The sequence below is a fragment of the Physella acuta genome, unplaced genomic scaffold (assembly GCF_028476545.2).
Source record: "Physella acuta isolate Inbredline_101_S28 unplaced genomic scaffold, ASM2847654v3 ptg000572l, whole genome shotgun sequence".
Lineage (NCBI taxonomy): Eukaryota > Metazoa > Mollusca > Gastropoda > Physidae > Physella > Physella acuta.
This window is the reverse complement of record NW_026732091.1, coordinates 300,540-322,256: the sequence shown is the minus strand read 5'-3', so window position 1 is coordinate 322,256 and position 21,717 is coordinate 300,540. Positions and strand designations below refer to the sequence as shown.

Below are 21,717 nucleotides of genomic sequence, written 5' to 3'. Positions count from 1 at the left end.
ATAAATGCAGTTTGACAATATTTCTAACCCAAGTAACATGGAGAAGATCGAATCACAGAAAGGGAAGGTTATTATATTGGTCGAAGGCTACAGATATAGACAGGACAGAGTAAATGCTGATGGAAGTACGACATGGAGATGCTGCAAGAAAGATGGCTGTCGAGGACAAATGAAAGTGCTGAACGATGTTGTTCTGTCATCATCAGAACACAATAACGCAGCTGCCATACCAAAATCCGCAGAACGTTGCATAGATAACAATTCCTGGACCTCTTCAAACGACAACTAGAAGCTTCAAAGAACAAATATATTCAGCTGAAACGAAGATTGCAGACAATTGCTTCAACCAATGCTAATGATTCAATGATGTACTACCTACGTGGTACAGCCCACAACATAGCATTATAAATGCAACTTATTAATATGAACTTATTTTCATTTTGTTACATGTCATTTCAGTTTATATTCTCACTTTAGGCCTAACATTTAAAATCTGTGTATGTGTTATTAGATTGCGTTTTGAATAATTGGACTTCACGTTGATTATACCAGTTTTTTAGTTAAAGAAACTGAACAATTCGTTTTTTAATTTAACATCAAACGATGCCTTCTGATCTTAGTTAATTTTCTTGTTTTTATTTATTAAATATGGTTTTTCGATTTTTAGTTTGCGCTCTTATGTCGGCGCTCTTTTGTCGGGAAATTAGTGCGCTCTTATGTTGGCGCTATTATGTCGGCGCTCTTTTGTCTGCGCTCTTATGTCGGCGCTCTTTTGTCGTGCGCTCTTTTGACGGGGTGCCACTGAATTTATTTAATACACCATCATTATAATCAACATTATTATCATCATTTTCTGTTTCGTAGACCATTTGTAGGGCATTCGGATGCTTCTACTATTCTCTATCTTGCTCAGTTTTTGGTGACTTCTTCCAGTTGGGTCCACAATATTCTAACTTTAATTCAGTAAAAACTAACACAGTTTCTTCCAGGCATCTCTCCGGGGGCAGGGGAGGGGACTCCGCCCCCCCCCCCCCCCGCGGAAGAAAGTCTACCGCTCCCCCCCCCCCCCAATAAGATGGAATTTTTATAGTAAACATACACTTTTAATAATGCCTGCCCCAGCCAAAAAATGTTGAACGCCGCCCCCCCCCCTCGAACATATTACATGCTCCCCCGGGGAAAAAAGTCTGGAAGAAACACTGAAAACTTTTTTTTTCAAGTTTGTTTTTGCCTCTTTCTTTGGGGATTCGAATTTAATACCTATGTTGTGATTTTGCTTGTTGGTTTACGCAAAGTGTGCCTAATCCATGACCATCTGCGCATCTTTATTTCTTTGTCAACAGGGTTTTGACCAATTTAATCTCTAGCCGCCAGATGTTCAATATACAACGCAGGCGTGCGTTAATGAAAGTCTGAATTCAATTTAATTAGTTTTAATTAGTATCATTGTTACATGTCGATGTCTTAGCAGTTAAGCTAGTCCTAAATCTACTATACCGCCATCTTATTTACGACCCGCACCGACCATATTCATTAATTAGTGTCACCCGACTCCCCAAATATCCCTAGTAACGACATCTGACCTCGAGGAATCTCAGAAATGCTAGTGTATTATGTGTACTGCACATGGACTTACTGGATTATGGACTTATAATCGTTAGACTGCCCACGTGACACACAGATAATAAGAGCATAGGCTGAGCATATGTCTGACCACATTACCCCTTTATATGCTGACGCTACAGGTGAACTCTACACCTACCCATCTCTACTTCGCCTGCCCAGTGTCCCGCCAAGTCTCAGACAACATCTTTTTATCATTTACAAAAAGATTCCGGCCGAGCATGGCTCTGACCACGCTATCCCTTTATGTGCCAAGAACACAGAAACAGGTGAACTCTACTTCACCTGCCCCGTGTCTTGCCAAGTCCCGATAGACAACTTTATCATTCACATCTATAAAAAAAATTACAAAAAAAAAATAATATTTACAAGATGTGTTTCGAACCCGTACCACACACACGGTTAGCGATTGCACTATCAACTCACCAATCTGGAAAGTTACAATTATAAGCAAATTTAGCGGCATAGAATCCTTGTATGGAACTTAAAATATGCAAATAGGCCATAGATCGAGCATTTCAAATTTAATATTATCCCTAAATAGCCTATTCCATAGCTAAACAAACAAAGATGTATATAAAGTAAAATATTAAGGCCTGAGATAGTTAAGTATATCTAGATAGAGCTAGATCTAGAATTTACGTTAAGTCTATTTTTGCAAAATTTGTGGTATAGAATCCGCTTATGAATCTTAAGTTATGCAAATAGGCCCTAGATCAAGCAGTTCCAAATTAGTATATTCCTTAGCTAAACAAACAAATATTTATATAAAATAATTAAGGCCTAAGATAGTTTAGTATATAGATTCTAGGTTCTAGATTTAGAATTTACGTTGAGTCTAGATTCTACATCCAGAATCTAAATTAGATCTAAATTTTAGAAAATAGATCTAGATCTAGACCTAGAACCTTAGATAGATAAATCGGAAATTTAAATCCTATGCATTCTCAAATAAGGTGATTATTGAAGCTAAAATAAGATTTATATAAAATATTAAAGACCTGAAATAGATTCTAGATGTAGAATTTACATTAAGTCTAGATCTAGAATTTACGTTAAGTTTAGTGACCTAGATCTAGATCTAGATTGATAACTTTTTCTTCCTTCGACAGGTGATCTGTAGATCTGGAGAAATTTATTGAAAAACTAAATGAAAAAGACAGTTGAAATTTGATATAACTGTTGGAACGTAATAAATACAGCAAACGGACGTATTGTTAAAGTTATAACCGACAGAAAAATAGATTTATAACGCGTTAAAGATCTGAATAGGCCACGAAATATTGTATTGGAGCCGCCATTGATTGTACTAAAAAGTAAACAAATTAGGTGACGTCACTATTCCGTCAAAGTAAAGCCATTGTTTGAAACTTTTAAAATTAATGTGGTTTATTTACCAATGACTAAATCAATAAATTAATTAACGTTTTTAAATAAATTTGTGAATAACAGTCTGTCTGAAAACGAAAATTGTTCTCTACCTACATACTATTTTACAGCTCTCCACATTGCGCAGATTCTCTCCTGTAGCCAATCAGACAAACAAAAAACAAAATAAATAAATAAATAAATATCCAAAACATGTAAACAAACTTAAGTTTTAGTAGTGTATATATATATATATATATATATATATATATATATATATATATATATATATATATATATATATATATATATATATATATATATATATATATATATATATATATATATATATATATATATATATGTGTGTGTGTGTGTGTGTGTGTTTAAACATCAACATACAATAATAGGCATGCCGTGTTTTGGAAGCTGTTATAATTCCGCCTGGCCAGTTATAAAAATCAGGTCAAATTTAAGACAATAGTTTTCTTTAAGAATTTTTTACAAATCTCTATCAAAGATAACGTAGCCCTACATTTGTTTTTATTGTTTTTCAAAAGTAAATAGTCCTAATATTTGTAACTTTTTTCAGACATTGGCTACAAATGGTGCTGTGGAAATATTTACCAATATTATCGTCTTAAATAGTAAAATTAATGTAAGTGTACTATTCTTTAAAAACAAGTTAAGATGACTGGGCCCGGTTAAAATATAATTAGTTTTTGAATTTGTGAAGTTAATTAATAAATTCCTGTGTTGTCAGATATTCCTTTACCTGTCACCATATCAACAGTTTGAATTCAGAGTGAACGGAAAATTAAAATATCCAGATGTCTCTTTGAATAAATGCTTCTTTCCAAAATATCTGCAATTAAAATTTAAATATAATTTTACCTGATATCATTAAATCCTTTGATGCGAGCCCTACTTATAGTCTGTGGAGTCGACTGCAATAGTCATAATGATTACATCTTACGTGGATAAATATCCGCTTATGTGAACTATTCGGAGTCAGTGGTGTATGTACGATAATGTATTTTCAATGTTAATTTGCAGTCATTTGGATAAGCATTTTAGTCACTTTCTCATTAATTTGAGTGGATTCTGCATTATATAACAGCTACGGCGGTTTCTCTAACAACACTAATCATCGTATTCCGATGTCGTCAAAAATAATGAAATTTTTCTGTTAATTGGACTCAAGCGGGCGGGAAAAGATATTGACACATATCTGAAGATATGTGGAGTAAGAATTATTCCATTAGAAAACACATTTTCCATTTTAATTAATTAATGTGGATAGCATTTTTAAGGCGAATATATTTTAGAATAATTAGTTCCAAACGATATGTTTCTATTTTTAAAAAAATATCACACGATGTAGGTTCTAATAAAGTGTTGTAAATGTTGAACTATATACAAGTCTTAAAAAAACCAGTCTAGTTTTATAAAAAGATTAGATTTTGTTTTGATAAAATAATGTTCGATGTTAATGTTACAGAATTCACAGTCGAGATACGTAACAAACAAACTGATTATGATTTTACATAATATTGCCCGTAGAAAAGAAACAAAGGAGTTAGTCTTCTTTGAAAAATTAAGAAAGGTAAGTTTCTTCTACATACACGCATGAATGTGTAAATGTTTATCTGTTTCTCTTTTTGTTTTATTACACTTATGATCCTATCGCCATAAAAGTTTGGAAGTTAAATATGTTCTAGTGAAGGTTTCTTTTGTAAACATTGATTTAAATATCGCCCTAACCCAGTGGGTGAGGGATTAGGGAGGGGGGTTAGTGAGGGTTTTAAAAAACACGACAATACAATGAATTTATCTACAGCTGTGGGAAAAGTAGAATCTAGGCCGATAAAGTGTTTTCATCTTAAAATATTTTATGCCGTATTTGTTTTAAATAAATCTTTGTTAAGCAATTGCATTGGCTAAATTAGGATGTACTTATAATTTAATTTAAAATAATATTTGCGTAATTTATCTTTCATATACGCTGGCCCTAAGAACATTAACCCAATAAATTTGCACACAATCGTATATGCCTAGCTGGCCGAGGTGATAATGTAAAAGTTATGCGGGTGGTATGGGTACGAGATTCATAATGCTAATTTGTTTTGTGTTTAATTCATCCTCAAAAAATGCACAGTAGAAAATCACAACAAACGCAATTGGTTCTGATTTATTGTTATTAGTTTTACATTAATTGTATTAATTTATTCTTTTATTTTTCAATTGAGGTTTTAACTCAGAATATATTACAGGAATACATCGTGTTTTTTTAAAGATAAAAACATGTAACCTATTGTGACGTTTTTCAGATGTTCATGATAATGTTGCCTTTCGGGATTTGGAGCGGGCACGGAGCAGGGAAGTAGAGTTCATCAGTTTCAATGACCTTAGCATATGAAGGGATGGTGTGGTCAGACCCATGCTCAGCCGAAATCTTTGTTTTGAAAACAAAAACATGTGACATCTTTGTAAATGTGGGAGTCTCTCACTTTGTGACTATATGTAACAGAAAAGTGGGGAAAGATTAAAAGTTTTCAATAAACGTGACATCCAAGGGTAGTCTAGCGGATTTTTAAAAAATGTAGCGGACTCGTCTTGATTTTGAGGCTTTCTAACTTTCATGATTTCGCATACCAATTTAGAGCGTAGTTTTAATTAGTATTCTAGATAGCAGTAGTTTAGTGAATGAAACACAATAGGAAAGCATCGCTCTATATCACTATATTCAATTCACATTACAAGTTGTTTTTTAATTGAATTAAACATCTACTTGGTTAATTATTCCAATCTAATTAACCGTCGAAGACCTTATGTTTTCTTTTCTATGCTTTGTACTAAATAATTTTTTAAATAGCACTGTTAAAAATAACTTTTAATGCCCGTGTTCCAGGAAATTGCTCACCGAATGCACGAATAAAAGGCATTGTTTATCTATGACGTATGTTATGACGTATGTTCTATGTTTACAAAAAGTATCAAAGATTAATAATACGAAATTATTTTAACAGTAATCGAAAAACAGTTTAAGTTGAGCAGTGAAAGCGTTTTTATTTTAGCAAAATGTTATCTTTTTTTATGTGTGTGTGCATTTAAAAAAACAACAGTAAAAATTAAAAGTCAAACTCATGAAGCAGTAACGACCCTCTAATAAGTACAAATAAGCGCAAAACGGTTCAATGTTTAGGGCTACTGTCTTTTAATTAGTTTGCATCCTCGGTTAATTTGTTTATGGGTTTGTGGAAATCTTGCAACGCAATTTTGACCTGTTTCTAATGCGGACATTCATTCACAATTTCCATATATGTTCTTTTTCGAAAGCAAAGCATTAATTTCATTTTTAAATTTTAATTAGAGAAACAATTTAAAAATTATTATACGCAAATTAAAAATGGGGGATATCACGATAAAATACTAGCTGGCGATCACTTGGCAGTCTTGAGTGAACTGTCGTTTCATGGTTGGCTGATTCCACGAGGCTGGCTGACCTCTCTTTTATAGATCACAAGCTATTAAACGAGTTTTAAAGCAAATATTTTTGTCCTGGTTGATGTGTGAGCGGCGCAGAATGTTTTTTTAACGAATTGAAACTTAGAAGCCGGGGGGGGGGGGGGTAACAAGATTAAGAAATAATCATCACTTAATTAGCTTGCTTTCGTCTGTGAACTGCAGTTGCTTTCATTTCCAGAACGGCTACTCACTTTGCGAAATGGCCTATAAATGGTTTTCAAGTTCGCAACCTACTGATCTTGTTTTGAAGCAAATATTTTTAGTGATATCCTTTCAAATTACTAAAAAGTAGAATATTAAACAAATATAAAAATGCTTTCTAATAACAATCTTTAAATGTACTTAAAATAAAAACATAAAATATGTAAATATCTCATTAGCGATCAAAGCATGTATGAAATAAAACGAGAGTGATCTCGAATTATCTCGAATATTTTTATATAACACTAAAGGTGATGGTAAATCCAGTGTAATCGAGATATGGACATGTTATTTTTTTCAATACATTCTTAAATATTACATTTTCGAAAGAGAATAGAATCGCGAAACAATTATTTGCGCACTCATTAAACAGCAATCAATGTGTGTATAATACGGCGGAACAATAACACTTAATAAAGAAAATCTAGATTAATTTTCAATGAGTTAATTAATCATCTAATTTAGTAAAAAATGTTGTCCCAATACTTTGTTCTCGAGTGAAAAGCTTAAAACAAAATAAATAAGTCCAGTAGAGGATTTCAAAATTTTGCTTAAAAAAACATTCTGATACTTTTCAAGAATCTGAAAACGCGTAAAGTACTGTTTCCAGTCTAAAATTTGATGTTTCACTTATATGTGAACTTTTCTCTAACTAACTCAAACAGTACTCAAGCTATAGATTTTTTTTTAAATTTGAAAGTTTCCAGTTCCGGTTACCGGAAATCGCTGAAACGTTTCCAAAAGACTACAAACATGATGTAATACTTATAAAAATTTCGTCAACTTAGCTGTAACGGTACTCAAGTTATCGTATTCACAGACAGACAGACACACGGAAAAAAATTGCAAAGTCCATTTTTGCCGACTCGATGACGCGTAAAACGCCGAGATTTTGATAATTCTGGATTTAGAATATTTGCCCGATTAAAAATAAATCCCCTGAGGTGTAAACGGTTTATAATGTCAAATTGTTATGTGCTTTTTGAGTATGAATACAGTACTTCCTCTATACCATGGTTTCCCAAACAAGGGGTCGCGACCCTCATGGTGGTCGCTAAGGGCTTTCTGGGGGGTCACCAACTTGTAGACTAAACCGTAGCAATGGGAAAAAACCATAAATATTTAGAAAAATATCTGAAATTCGGCGTTATTAAAATCACTGGAAAGGGAATAAAGAATAAAAACAATGTGTACTGTGCAAATGTGTTCTCAGTCATGAGTCTATGAAACCTTCAAAACTGGAAGGACATTCTGAAACGAATCATTAGGGACACACCAAAAAAGATGTGGAGTTCTCTCCTCGGCATTAAGCTAGTTGCAAACGTCAGAGACTTGATCGAACAGGAAGTTCTCACCAAGAAAACACAGCATTAGTGCAAGCATCATATGAAGTCGCATTAGAAATTGCCAAGCACAAAAAAAAAACACCTCACACAATAGGAGAAAATCTCATCAAACCCTGCATCTTGAAGATGGTGAAATTCATTCTTGGGAATTCCAGTGCCGTAAAGATGCAACATTTCTGTCTAATAATGCTATGCAGCGGCATATAGCAGACATATCAGTAGATGTTAAAAACAAATTTGGAATGAAATCAAACCATTGTTTGATTTTCAAGTTGATAAATCAACAGACGTGAGTTTGTGTTCGCAGTTGCTTGTCTTTGTGAAATATATTCATTCAGATGATAGCAAAGAAGATTTGCTATTTTGTGAAGATATAATGGAGAAAATAAATACGTTTTTTGAAACTGGATGATTAAAATGGGAAAACGGCTGTGGGGTTTGTACGGATGGTGCGTCATGTTTGGGTCAAAATCGGGATTTAAAAAAAAAAGTAAAATATTTATTGCATTTGAAAATTACATAAACTTAAAGATGACAAACTAACGATAACTAAACTAAACAGAAAGACTCGCATGATGACCAAACGATACTAAAACCACAGGATTGATGATTAACATAACTGCCTTTTCTAAATTTTCCGTGTCTTTATACATGCCCTAATCCCAATGTCCTATAATATATGTCATTCTCTTACCAATGGTTACTAAACTACATAAGTTTACACTTCATGAACTTTAGTACACACAATATACAACAAAACATGCTATACATAAAAGTTATTAATGGTAAACAAAATGGACGCTACTCTTAAACCTTATCTTATTGTTTACATCCACTATATTATAAAAATCTATCTTACCAATTCACAGCAGTCAGTCTAGGTTAGATGTCGGCCAATTTAAACTTGATTATTAAGATCGTTAAAGATATCCAAATGGGTAAAGTTTTGATTCTACTGTTACTTGCCAGCAAATACCAGATCTAATTTAGCTGTGAGGAATAGATATCCCTCCTCTTTGCTTTTATTTATTGACTAGCCATCCGTACTCGTTTCACGTGAATTATAGGCCTATATATTTAAAATGTACTTGTTTGAGAAAAAATAATTAATGAAATAATTATTAGTCAAAACGCAATGTGCTTTACTACACGCTGATCGATATTAGTGACAAAGCAAAAATAATAACTAATTGGCTAAAAATCCGACACATTTAACATAAACAGACACACACTGATTAAGTAACTTAAATGATTCCGTTAAAATCTGGCTATTCAATAGTCATTACGTTGTTTTTAAGTAATTTGTATTAGTTTGACCGATAAAATTGTATATATTTCATAGCGTACGTCTTGATGAGTAGATCTATAGAGCTAGATCTAAATCAAATTTAAATGAAGTAGTTCCTTTCTTTATACTCTAAAATCAGAAAATTCACATACAAAAAAAAGATAATTTCATTTTTGGAATAGATTCTAGAGTAGATAGAGTTTAAATCTAGATCTTAGCGACTAAGCGTCTACGTCTAGTTTTTACGTAGATTTAGATCTAGTCTAGAATCTAGATCTAGATCTAGAATCTCTAGATCTAGATCTAGAATCCAAATAGATAAAATACATTTTAAAATTTTTGGCCGAAAAAATAATGTTGTATACATTTCATAGCGTCCGTAGATCTAAATCAAATTTGAATTAAATAGTTAATTTCTTTTTTATTCTAAACACGGCAGATGACGTCATTAGTTAATGTATAAACATTAGTGACGTCGCTGTTTTATGCGTTCTTTTTCACAACTATAAATGCTTTTCCTGTTTCATATTAAAACTGTTTTTCTCCATTCGAACAAGCCTTTATTTTTTTATTTTTCTTCTTTAAATAAAATTGAGGTTATACATTTAAATCATCTACCATATTATTTTCAACCGAAGTCCGTATCAAGTTCTCCATAAATCGCTGAAGATTCTGACGTGATATCCGGCGAAAATATTTTGCAGACAGAGAGAGAGAGACAGAGAAGTGCGCACATGGGTTTTTATATATTAGGATTTCTTTGCTTGCAAAACAACAAACGTATCTTAAATCTATGTATAAAATTCTCTTCTTGGAGACAATAGAAAACACATAGCTGTAAGCGCGCCTTCCTCTCTAGGCATAACCCTACCACCCCCATCCCCACACCACATGGTCTGGTGAGCTGTGGTTCACGCTAAATATTTACAATCGTCGAGTCGGGTTTAGTGACGGCTTTTAGGGGCAGATAATTTAGTTTCAAACGATTTTAAACTTAGGCGAGGTAACTAAGAGAATGCTGCTTTCACGGGAGGGGGGGGGGGGTAGGGTAGGGGTTGGTGGAAAGGAGGGTTGGGGTGTTATCGTCCTTAACAACCTACTGATAGTGTTTTATAGCGAATATTTTCAGTGGCAGCATTGGTACTGTCGAATTCACAAATTATGAATTACTGAAAAGTAGAAAGTAAAACAACTAAATAGCGGCATATGATCCCCACCTGACAGGTGTGCTGTGGTTCACCCAGAATGTTTGCAATAGTTATTTGAAGGCAAGGGGAGATAATAAGTTCTGCTTGTTATTTTCATTGTCGTTTGTAAATGGCTGCTTTCACTGGGCGGGGTGGGATGGGGTGGGTAGGGGAGGCAGGGGGTGGGTAGTATTGAATTCACAAATTATGAATTGTTGATAAGTAGAAATTAAAACAACTAGATAGCGGCGTATGCTACGTCGCGGGTCAGGTCGTAGTTTATATTACATCAATATTATTCTCTCCCTTATTTTTTTTAACACAAGTCACACAACCAATTATTCAATTGTTATCTGGAATCGTGTTTACTTATTGTCCTTTGTTAAAATATACAAAATAGTGAACCAATATATTTTTTAACATTGATTTTGTCTCTATATTTTTTAGTTGATTTGTATAATTTGCATTATAAATGTACAATTGCATTAACAGTAAAAAAATAATTATATCTTTATTTTATTTCATATTTCGTTTGTCGACAAAAATTAAATCTTTGCAGACACTGAAGGCTCTAACCCTTCCTAATGTCCATGATTCACTAGTACAGAAGATGTTGCTCTCTCTTATTGTTGAAGATTCCGATAGCGTTTCTACAACAGCTGGTATAGGACTACGTATCGTTTGTTTATAATTTAAATATAAATTTAATTATCATCATTACAGTTTTTATTGTATCTAAAATGCACAAGAAATAAATAAATGTTGTTATTTCTAAACGCCTGCAAATACTTTTACCAATTGATCTAAAATACGAAGAGATTTGTTATTCTAAATACTACCATTTATTGGTACAATCTTTTTATTCTTTCATTATGTTATTTCTATTTTCTGAAATTAAACATATTTGTTTTAAATTGTCCAATAATAAGGATGTTTTAAGTAATATACTTTATTTATTTTCTTAGATGAAGTTCAAACAGTAATTGATTACATCAAAGAGGCTACAAAAAGCCCTAATAGAAAATACAAAGGTGCTCATCTTTTAGAGTTACTTCAAGGACTAGCAAAATTTGCTAAATACCCACCAGCATGTAACCAGGTAGCAAGTTGAATTACTAACATTTTCATTAAAAAGTCAGAACACCCCCCCCTCCTCATTTAGAATTTTTTCAAGCATTGATTCATTTCTAAAATATGCACTTATATCGGTCAACATGGGGTATGTTAATAAATTTCTATTAACATTTTCAAAATAATTTTTCCTTAGAGCAAAGTAACCGCTAACTTAAATAAAATAGTGTATCGTACTTAGTCACAAAAATCAGGTCACCTTTATCATTTGTATAGAGGTATGACGACATTTATGGTCGACGAAAGTACGCTAGCATAAAATGTGCTTAAATCAGAAACCAGAACGCAATAATTTGCGTATGTTATATTACTCCTACTTACTACACCTGCATTAGCATACTTAATTAATTAGTTATTAGCCTGATAGATACACCTTGGATAGAACTATCCATATAACGCAATTTAAACATTTAGTCGTATAAGACAACAAAAGTTTATGTCTTTATGTATATATTAGAAATAGATTTTCTTTGTTTTCATGCACAGATTCTTCCTTTAATGGACACTTTGAAAGATTTTCTAACTGGTGAAGACCTGGAGCAGCTGGAATACACAACTGAATGTTTGAAAGAAATGAGTAGAGATATGGAGGCCAGTAAACAAATATTAAACAATAAAGATATCACAAACCGCTTAACACACCTAAATTATTCAGGAAACATTGACATTTCATCCAATGTCAACTCTATATTTTGGAGATCAGGACGAAATGCAGGAATTTTGCTGAATGAACTAGGTGGGTAATGTATAATAATGACGAAATGAAATTTAAAGGGATGAAATAAATTCTGACAAATGCCCGAAAACCACTTGCCCAAATGACGTTTGCCCGAAATGTTAATATTATGGATTACAATGTAACGCGGCGAACGCGTCTGATTCAATTTAGTGAACGACTTAATACCCCATCTTATTCATAGTCTATCATGGGATAGCCTGGAACGCTAAGTTTCACCCTGCCGGGGCGCCACTAGTATGAAATTAATATTTTCCCTCATAAACCATCCCTGGAGTATTCTCAACAACTTCCTAAAGTTTCATGTCGATCAGATTAAATGTGTAGTGTGCATAAATGACAAATAAAAGCTGACAAAATATATTATTAGGGTTTCATCGATTCTTTACCAATCCTAGATTCTTATACACGTGAAATTGTTTTCTAAAACTTAGTTATTTAAATGTAAACAATGCCTGCGCTCGGATCGTATTTATCGGGGTACCGGTTTCCTACACTACCGCCCAAAAAAGCCCGGGGCACTTAATCGCACGCTACAGAACGCCGTCGGACGTGCCTGATTAAGGTTAGTGAACGCCTTTAAAACGCAATATTATGCATAGTCTTTCTCAATGTTTAAAACGAACGCAGGCGCTATAACGATAACCGGCAAGCCCGGGGCGCCAAACCGCACACTGCAGGGGAACACCTGTGCGAAATTAATTGTTTCCATTCAGGAACCTGTTCAGGGGTATTCTCGTCAATTCACCAATGTTTTATAACACTCTGATAAACGGTTTCGAACCACACCCGACTTTAATTTTTCAATATACCGAATATAGAGAAAAATCGCACCATCGCCGGGCGCCGGACAAGCAAAATTTAAAATAAAACCTCAACTGGAGTGCTCTAATCACCTCCCCAAAGTTGACGGCGATCGGATGAACAGTTTCAAACCGCATTTTACTTTTATTTTTTGTAAACCATATATATAGAAAAAGCAAATCTGTCTACCGGGGTGCAACCCTTGCGAATTAATTTTTTTTTACGTCGAAACCTCTCAAGTAGTATTCTCAAAAAATTTCGCGACGATAGGATGAAAGGTGTAGTAAAGCATAAAAGACAGACACACACACACAAACATACATTGCTTTATATATATATATATATATATTAGGCATGCTGCCCAGCTTTGCTTAGGCTTTCGAAAACATTGAGAATTTGAACGCTTAATTAGTTCGCCCGAGGGTCGGTCTACGACCTCAGGAGTTATGAAGAGGCTCCTCCGTGGACATTTTTTTTCGATTTATAGCTCATATAAGGCGCCGGTCAGTCGAGGTCAGTTTTGACCCAATCATCGTAGACTTTTCGGCCAACCGGCCCCCGTGTTCTGTCGCCCCAAGGCAAGATCCTGCCATATTTGAAGCGCCTGCGGCGCCGAAAAGTGCACTATCGGGCACCCAACAACTTTGCTTTATATATTATAGAGGTTAGCAAATTGCATAGATAAACTAAGATTTCAATAAAGTAATTAAGGCCTGAAATACTTTAGTATAGAAATGTATTATTTGAATAGATGAATCTAGAATATCTAGATCTAGAATCCAAATAAATAAAATAAATTTTATGAGTTTAGGCCGGAAAAATTGTATTGTATACATTTCATAGTGTACGTAGATCTAAATCAAATTTGAATGAAATAGTTCAATGAAACACGGCAGATGACGTCATTAGTTAATGTATAAGCAATAGTGACGTCACAGTTTTATGCGTTCTTTTTCACATCTATTAATGCTTTTCCGGTTGCATAAATAATACTGTTTCTCTACATTCGAATACGCCTTTAATTTTTATTTTTCTTCTTTAAAAAAAATTGTGGTTATACATTTAAAACATCTAACATATTATTTTCAACAAAACTTCCGTATAAAGTTCTCCATATATCGCTGCCGTTTCTGACGTGATGTCCGGCGAAAATATTTTGCGGACAGACAGAGAGAGAGAGAGAGAGAGAGAGAGAGAGAGAGAGAAGTGCGCACATGGGGAATTATATATATACTAGGCATGCTGCCCAGCTTCGCTTAGGCTTTCGAAAACATTGAGAATTTGCATGCTTAATTAATTCGCCCGAGGGTCGGTCTACGACCTCAAGAGTTATGAAGAGGTTCCTCCGTGGACATTTTTTTTCGATTTATAGCTCATATAAGGTACCGGTCAGTCGAGGTCAGTTTTGACCCCCTCATCGTAGACTTTTCGGCCAACCGGCCCCCGTATTCTGTCGCCCCAAGGCAAGATCCTGCCAAATTTGAAGCGCCTGCGGCGCCGGGAAGTGCCCTATCGGACACCCGACAATCTAGATCTAGATCTAGATCTAGATTCCTAAAAGAATTTTTTTTTAAGTTTAGCCCGAGCATAATAAAAAAAAATACATTAACTAAGTTGACTTGGTGTGTCTCGAACCCGCACTACCTGCGTGGTTTAATGTACACTAACATCTTCGCTTTATAGGCACCTTATAAAATACTGAGAATGAAACACGTATTTTAAAATCTTAACTTACGCGAATATGCCTATTCTTTCAAATTAATTTTTTTATCCCAAATTAGCCAGTTCCAAACAAAGATTTTGAATAAAATAAATAAGTCTTGAAATAGTTTAGTCCTAATATAGAAATTTATTTTTGGAATTGATTTTAGAGAAGTTAGAGTCTAAATCTAGATCTTAGCGTCTAAGTCTAGATCTAGTTATTGCGTAGATTTAGATTTAGATTTAGTCTAGATCTAGAATCTCTAGATCTAGAATCCAAATACATAAAATAAATTTTATGAGTTTAGGCCGGAAAAATTGTATTGTATACATATCATAGTGTACGTAGATCTAAATCAAATTTGAATGAAATAGTTCATTTCTTTTCATTCTAAACACGGCAGATGACGTCATTAGTTAATGTATAAGCAATAGTGACGTCACAGTTTTATGCGTTCTTTTTCACATATATTAATGCTTTTCCGGTTGCATAAATAATACTGTTTCTCTACATTCGAATACGCCTTTAATTTTTATTTTTCTTCTTTAACTAAAATTGTGGTTATACATTTAAAACATCTAACATATTATTTTCAACAAAAGTCCGTATAAAGTTCTGCATATATCGCTGCCGTTTCTGACGTGATGTCCGGCGAAAATATTTTGCGGACAGACAGAGAGAGAGAGAGAGAGGGAGGGATGTGCGCACGTGGGGATTTATATATTAGGATAAGCATGCTGCACAGCTTCGCTTAGGCTTTCGAACACATTGAGAATTTGAATGCTTAATTAATTCGCCCATATAAGGCGCCGGTCAGTCGAGGTCAGTTTTGACCCCTTTATCGTAGACTTTTCGGCCAACCGGCCCCCGTGTTGTCGCCCCAAGGCAAGATCCTGGAAAATTTGAAGCGCCTGCGGCGCCGGGAGGTGCCGTATCGGGCACCCGACAACTTAGCTTTATACATCATCTAGATCTAGATCTAGATCTAGAATCTCTAGATCTATATGATCTAGAATCTCTAGATCTAGATGATCTAGAATCTCTAGATCTAGAATCCAAATAGATACAATAATTTTTTTAGGCCGAGAAAATCGTAATTTATAGGCTACATTTCATAGCGTACGTAGCTCTAAATCATATTTGAATGAAAAAGTTCATTTATTTTTATTCTAAACTCGGAAGATGACGTCATCAGTTTCGTGCTCTTTTATAGTGTAAACAATAAGCGACGTCATTGTTAAATGTGTTCTTGTCCCAAGTTTATACACTTTTCCGGTTGCATAAATAATACTGTTTCTTTATTTTCGAATACGCCTTGATTTTTTATTTTTCTTCTTTAAATAAAATTGTGGTTATACATTTAAAACATCTAACATATTATTTTCAACAAAAGTCCGTAAAAAGTTCTTCATATATCGCTGCCGATTCTGACGTGATGTCCGGCGAAATTTTTTTTGCGGACAGACAGAGAGAGAGAGAGAGATGTGCGAACGTGGCCCATTATAGATTTACATATATATAAATATAAATATAAATATAAATATAAATATAAATATATATATATATATATATATATATATATATATATATATATATATATATATATATATATATATATATATATATATATATATATATATACTAGCTGCATATCAGTGCTCCGTGACATTTTGAAAAATGTACCAACATGGGAACATAACAAAACTAAACACAACACAAACACAAAAGAAAACACAAACACAAAAGAAAAATAAACACAACACGAACACCCAACAAAACAAAACAAAACACAATCACTATGCAAACCCAAATAAAACACAAACGCAACACACAAACAAAAACATAAAAGAAAAAACAAACACAGATGAAAACACAAATGAAAACAAGCACAAACACAATGCAAATACAAAAGCAAACATAAAAGCATAGTGCTCACAGACTAGCCCGTGGCATCAAATCCCACCATGTCCAAGCGCCGGCGGACGCGCCTAATTCAGTGAAAAACTATAAAACCCCCAGCTTGTCCGCAAACCGAATGAAAGAAATAATAATTATTAAACAGTACGTGCAGTGTATAAAATAAATAAAAGGCAGTATTTTAGATACCCGTGTTTTCCCTACCATATTGCACTTTATCAATCAATGCATTCACATAACGTTTTTTATTAAATTTTTTTCAGTACTTTAAATTAAAAAAAATATAATAGATTTTAAAGACCAAAACCATTGCGCACTTAATGAACGTGATGACGCGTGTATAATAGTGCGGAATATTTTCTTAAAAATTATAATTAGTAAACGGTACGTTCAGTGAATAAAATGAATAAAGGATAGCCTTTTATCAATCCATGCTAATTATAATATTCCAATAATAACGTCCTGTTACACGTCTGCAGAATGTGCATTTACATTTTGCCAATTACATTATTCCAACGATACTTATCTCTTGCACTTCTGCAGATTTTCATTCGCATTTTATTTTATTAGCGTGAGTTGAATTTATTTAAAAAAAACAACTGCTGCCTTGTAGTTTGTTCTTGGTTGGACAAAGGCTATGGAAGCAAATCCAAAAAGAAAAGCAGGCTGAAATCGGAGTCAATGGCCTAAATGGCGCATAACCAGTTGACACGTAATCCTTAATTGTGATGGAAGCATGGTCTAGTCGGCAAAGCTCATGGTTGATAAATTCGAAAAAAGTCTCGAGTTCAAACCCTCTGGCAGATAAGGCTCGATCCCTCCCAACACTAAAAATTAAGAACGAAGAAGAAAAAGAAGAAGATCACCCCTGGCATAACTATTAAATACTTTATTAAAAAGTTTTTTCGTCATTTCTGATTTCTGTTATTAAAATGTATCCTCTTTTTCTCGAAATTATATTTGACGTTGATCCGTTTAATATGTTTTAGCAATGGGCGTGTATTTATTACTTTCTTTACGCTATGCAAAAGAGTAAATACTGTGACAACTATAAAGAGAGAGAGAGAGAGAGAGAGAGAGAGAGAGAGAGAGAGAGAGAGAGAGAGGAATTAAACTATTTATGGATAACAACCTTCTGGCAAGTTACTTTAAGTTATTTATCTCATTTTGGCAAATGTCCAATCGGGCAAGTGTCCATTCCGGTGCTTGTCGCATTCAACCAAGTGTCCATTCGGTAAAACGGCTTTCGGGAAAACCTCCGACTATCGAGTAAAATAATTTGTTTTATTTAATTATAAATTAAAAAAAACAACTAGTGATTAAATACATTAATAATAAAAGTTGATTTTTTTTAACAGACAAAGTTTTATCGGATGATTTTCCTAAGGAATTTACATTAGAAGAGCAGATAGGACAAGGAGCGTTTGGTACTGTACATCTTGTCATAGATAAATGTGGAAAATATGAACACAAATTCGTCGCCAAAAGAATTGACTTAAAGAAACAAGAAAATATTGTAGGTTTAATGAAACACTAGTTTTATTTAGAAAATGTTGTATTCTACATCTGTATTGTTCAAAATAGCAAGTTACAATATGCATGCACATATATTTCTTAACGCATAAATGCTCCATATTTTATTCTTTTAAAAAAAATTTGTTTTAAGAAAATATTTACTTTAATGAGAAAGAAATTATGTGTTTAAAATACCATTTTTATGACCCTACATATAAAAAAATAATCAATTTTTCCCGATCTAATAAGCGCTCTAACAAAAGTTTTACATCCTTCATCATATTGTATTTAGCATCATTAGAAAGCTTGACTTTTTATGTGTTTGATTATCCTAATTTCCATCACCTCAGAAACACCCAAAGCTTACAATCCGCTTTGTAGTTTACACATATATGGTATTTTCGTTACCTACTTTTCGTTACTTTTAGCTGTTTTTCTCAGTTCTCAAGTTTTCAATACTAAAAAGCCTAATACTTTTTTATTTATTAAACAATGCCAACCATATTTCCAGTAATTTTTCTTCATGCAAACATACAACTGTTGTCGCGAGGGAATTGTGACGGTTTTCATAGAAAAAAGTTTTTGATAATTAATATGCACATTTCTAAAAAAAATATGGATACTACAAAGAGTAATATTTTTTAGACCTTGTGAAAATTCTTACTAGTAGCTATTTCAAAAAGTTGTCGTGACAAAAGTTTTAAAATATACTGAAATATAAGCAGTTTAAATTTTATTGTTATTAGAGCATAAAGAAAAAAAGCCTTAACATTTTAAAAGTACCAAGAAATTCAAAATAGGGTGATTTTTTTTGGGTTTCCATGACAACCAAAATTGTTTTCAACCCTTTTTTACTGTTTCATACTTACTTTCACGAGCCAAACATGTTAATAGTATTCAAAAGGCTTTAGATCTTCAATTGTAAAACATAGAAAAAATAGCATAGAATTATCCTCATAAAACGTGCTTTTAGGAATCAATCATTCTATATAAGCACTGGTTGATCTCGATGAAGTGTAAGGTAGTTGAAAAGTGTGTGCGATAATTTAATGCTAAAATTAATAAAAAGTTGTTATGAGATGTGTTTTAGAAATAATATATCTTTTGTAATTGAATGCCTCTAAATACATGAATTACATAACGTTAAATAACATTTGTTACAGGTAATCCGTAAACGTGAAGCAGAGATACTTATGAAGATAAGACACAGGCGGATCGTTCAATTTCATGGATTTCAATGTAAAACAAATGAAATTTTAATTTTCTTGGAATATCTCACTAAAGTAAGTATTTAATTCTGAAGTTTAATTATTATTTCATATTAAGGGGTGGCGTTGATCGAGACAAACGTCCTGAGCTTGGGTTCACAGCTGCTGAGGGCTATTAGCTAGGAGAAGCAATCATGTAGGAAATACAACTCTACAATAAAACTCATTTCTCCTTGCAGATTGTTTTTGGGTTCACGTAGGCTATGGAAGCAAAACCAGAAATAAAATGAGGCGACATTTTTGAGTAAATAGGCCATATACCGAATAACATACTGACGCGATAATCATAAATTAAAAATAAGAACGAATAATAATTATAATTAATGTGATATGTTAGTGATTATCAAGCTTTATATTTTGTTATCACAACCTATTTTATAATAAAGTATACTTTTGTTTTAATTAATAAACACTTTTTTAAGACAATGTAGATTAATTGTATAAAATTTGCAAAATCAATATCTGAAACTAAAGGAAAGTGCATAATTTTAAAAAAATATCACATTTTATCTTTTCCAGGGAACTCTTGCATCATTTATTTCACGCAGTGGGAAACTTGGTGAACAGATTACTCGACATTTTACTATTCAAATTTTGGACGGTGTCGATTACCTGCATCAGAACAAAATTCTTCATAGGGATATCAAAGGTAAATTTAGTAAGAACAAAAAAAATATTCCTTCCATCTACTAATAGCAATTAAAAAACTACTACTCAATGATTTGATACGTGTTGAAATACAACAGCTTTTAAACTTCTAATTATATTCCGGAAACAGTTAAATTTGAAAATGTCATATCTTGATTTGTCCGATCATTCGTCAGGTAACAACATTTTAATGGAAGACGACATGAACATCAAGATAACAGATTTTGGAATTTCTGAATTCATTGAGGGCGAAGGAGTGTCAACAGAGATAGGAACAGTTCGCTACATGGCTCCAGAAGTTGTATATACTGAAGGTGGCAAGATTATAAACTACACCAGCAGAGCCGATATATGGTAAAATTTTAAACTTATTATAATAATAAATATTCATGATAAACATTTATAGCATGTTTAACAAGTGCTGAATTTCGTTAAGTTTGAAATATTTCAGTGAGACGCGCAATTCACTACAGCTATCATTCATAGCGCTAACTTTTTCGTGTTGTCTTATTTCGCTACACATATTATGCTATTAAACTATTCAGATAACCTATAATTGGAATTTAATCTGTCTTACTCTGTGATGGATTTAGTGGGTTTTTTTTTCGTTTGTTACGCCTTAGAATGCATTTAAGAATCATTGTGAACATAGAGTTCTCTTTTTTTACAGGAGTGTTGGCTGCACTGTTATAGAAATGTTGACAGGAAAACCACCGAACTCTTCAGTTCCTACACCTCTTGCTATTTTTAGAACTGCTACAAGTGAACCACCGCATTATCAGCTTCCTCCATCATCCTCTGTTTACTTACAAGAATTTGTAGACAAAGTTTTACAGAGAGAATCTAATCAAAGACCAACAGCCGGCTGGCTATTGAAATACGATCCGTTTATACTTGGAGACCATTGTAGAGATGATAATCAGGGTCCCTTCAATTGAAAAATTGAAATTGGAGTAGTATTGACATATGTAGCCTATAATGCCGTTCATTATATAATTTAATTTTGCAGTTTAAAAACACAGGCCGGGATATTTTGCATTATTTTTTGCGTGTATTACTCTAATTCCTGTCACCGGTGATACGCGAGCTGGTATGTAAGTGGAGAGACGAACATCCATGTAAAAGTTTGTTTATATCGTGTAATAAATTTAGTTAAATAAAAACGTCTTGTGGTGTAATGTAGGTTGTACAATTTGGGATAGTTTATGAGCTAAAAGAAAGATCGCTTAGCTTGTCAGTTGGAAAAATTTTCAGCTAGCAAAATGGAGAATAAATATGTTTGTATTCGATAAATCATTAGTATAGACATAAGAACAATATTTTTCAGGGCTAACTTTGTTAAATTACTATGGGAAAATTGTTTATGTTATATTTATTTATAATATTTATGTTAGAGTTTACAATACATAATACATCTTTATGCAACTAGTGTAGTTACAAAAACAACGTATTTGG

The 21,717-nt window shown here is 33.2% G+C and overlaps 2 protein-coding genes across 2 annotated transcripts in view; both read left to right on the top strand.

The window, feature by feature from the left end:
* The window catches only part of LOC131946834 (uncharacterized), a 102,345-nt gene that overhangs the window by 14,056 nt on the left and 66,572 nt on the right, over nt 1-21,717 (top strand). The gene's annotated exons all lie outside the window — the stretch shown is intronic.
* LOC131946843 (mitogen-activated protein kinase kinase kinase 2) lies at nt 17,854-21,200 on the top strand. Its single transcript, XM_059307814.1, has 6 exons — nt 17,854-17,863; nt 18,190-18,347; nt 19,510-19,629; nt 20,134-20,263; nt 20,439-20,616; nt 20,933-21,200. Exons 1-6 carry the CDS (start codon nt 17,854-17,856, stop codon nt 21,198-21,200), a joined length of 864 nt encoding a protein of 287 aa, XP_059163797.1.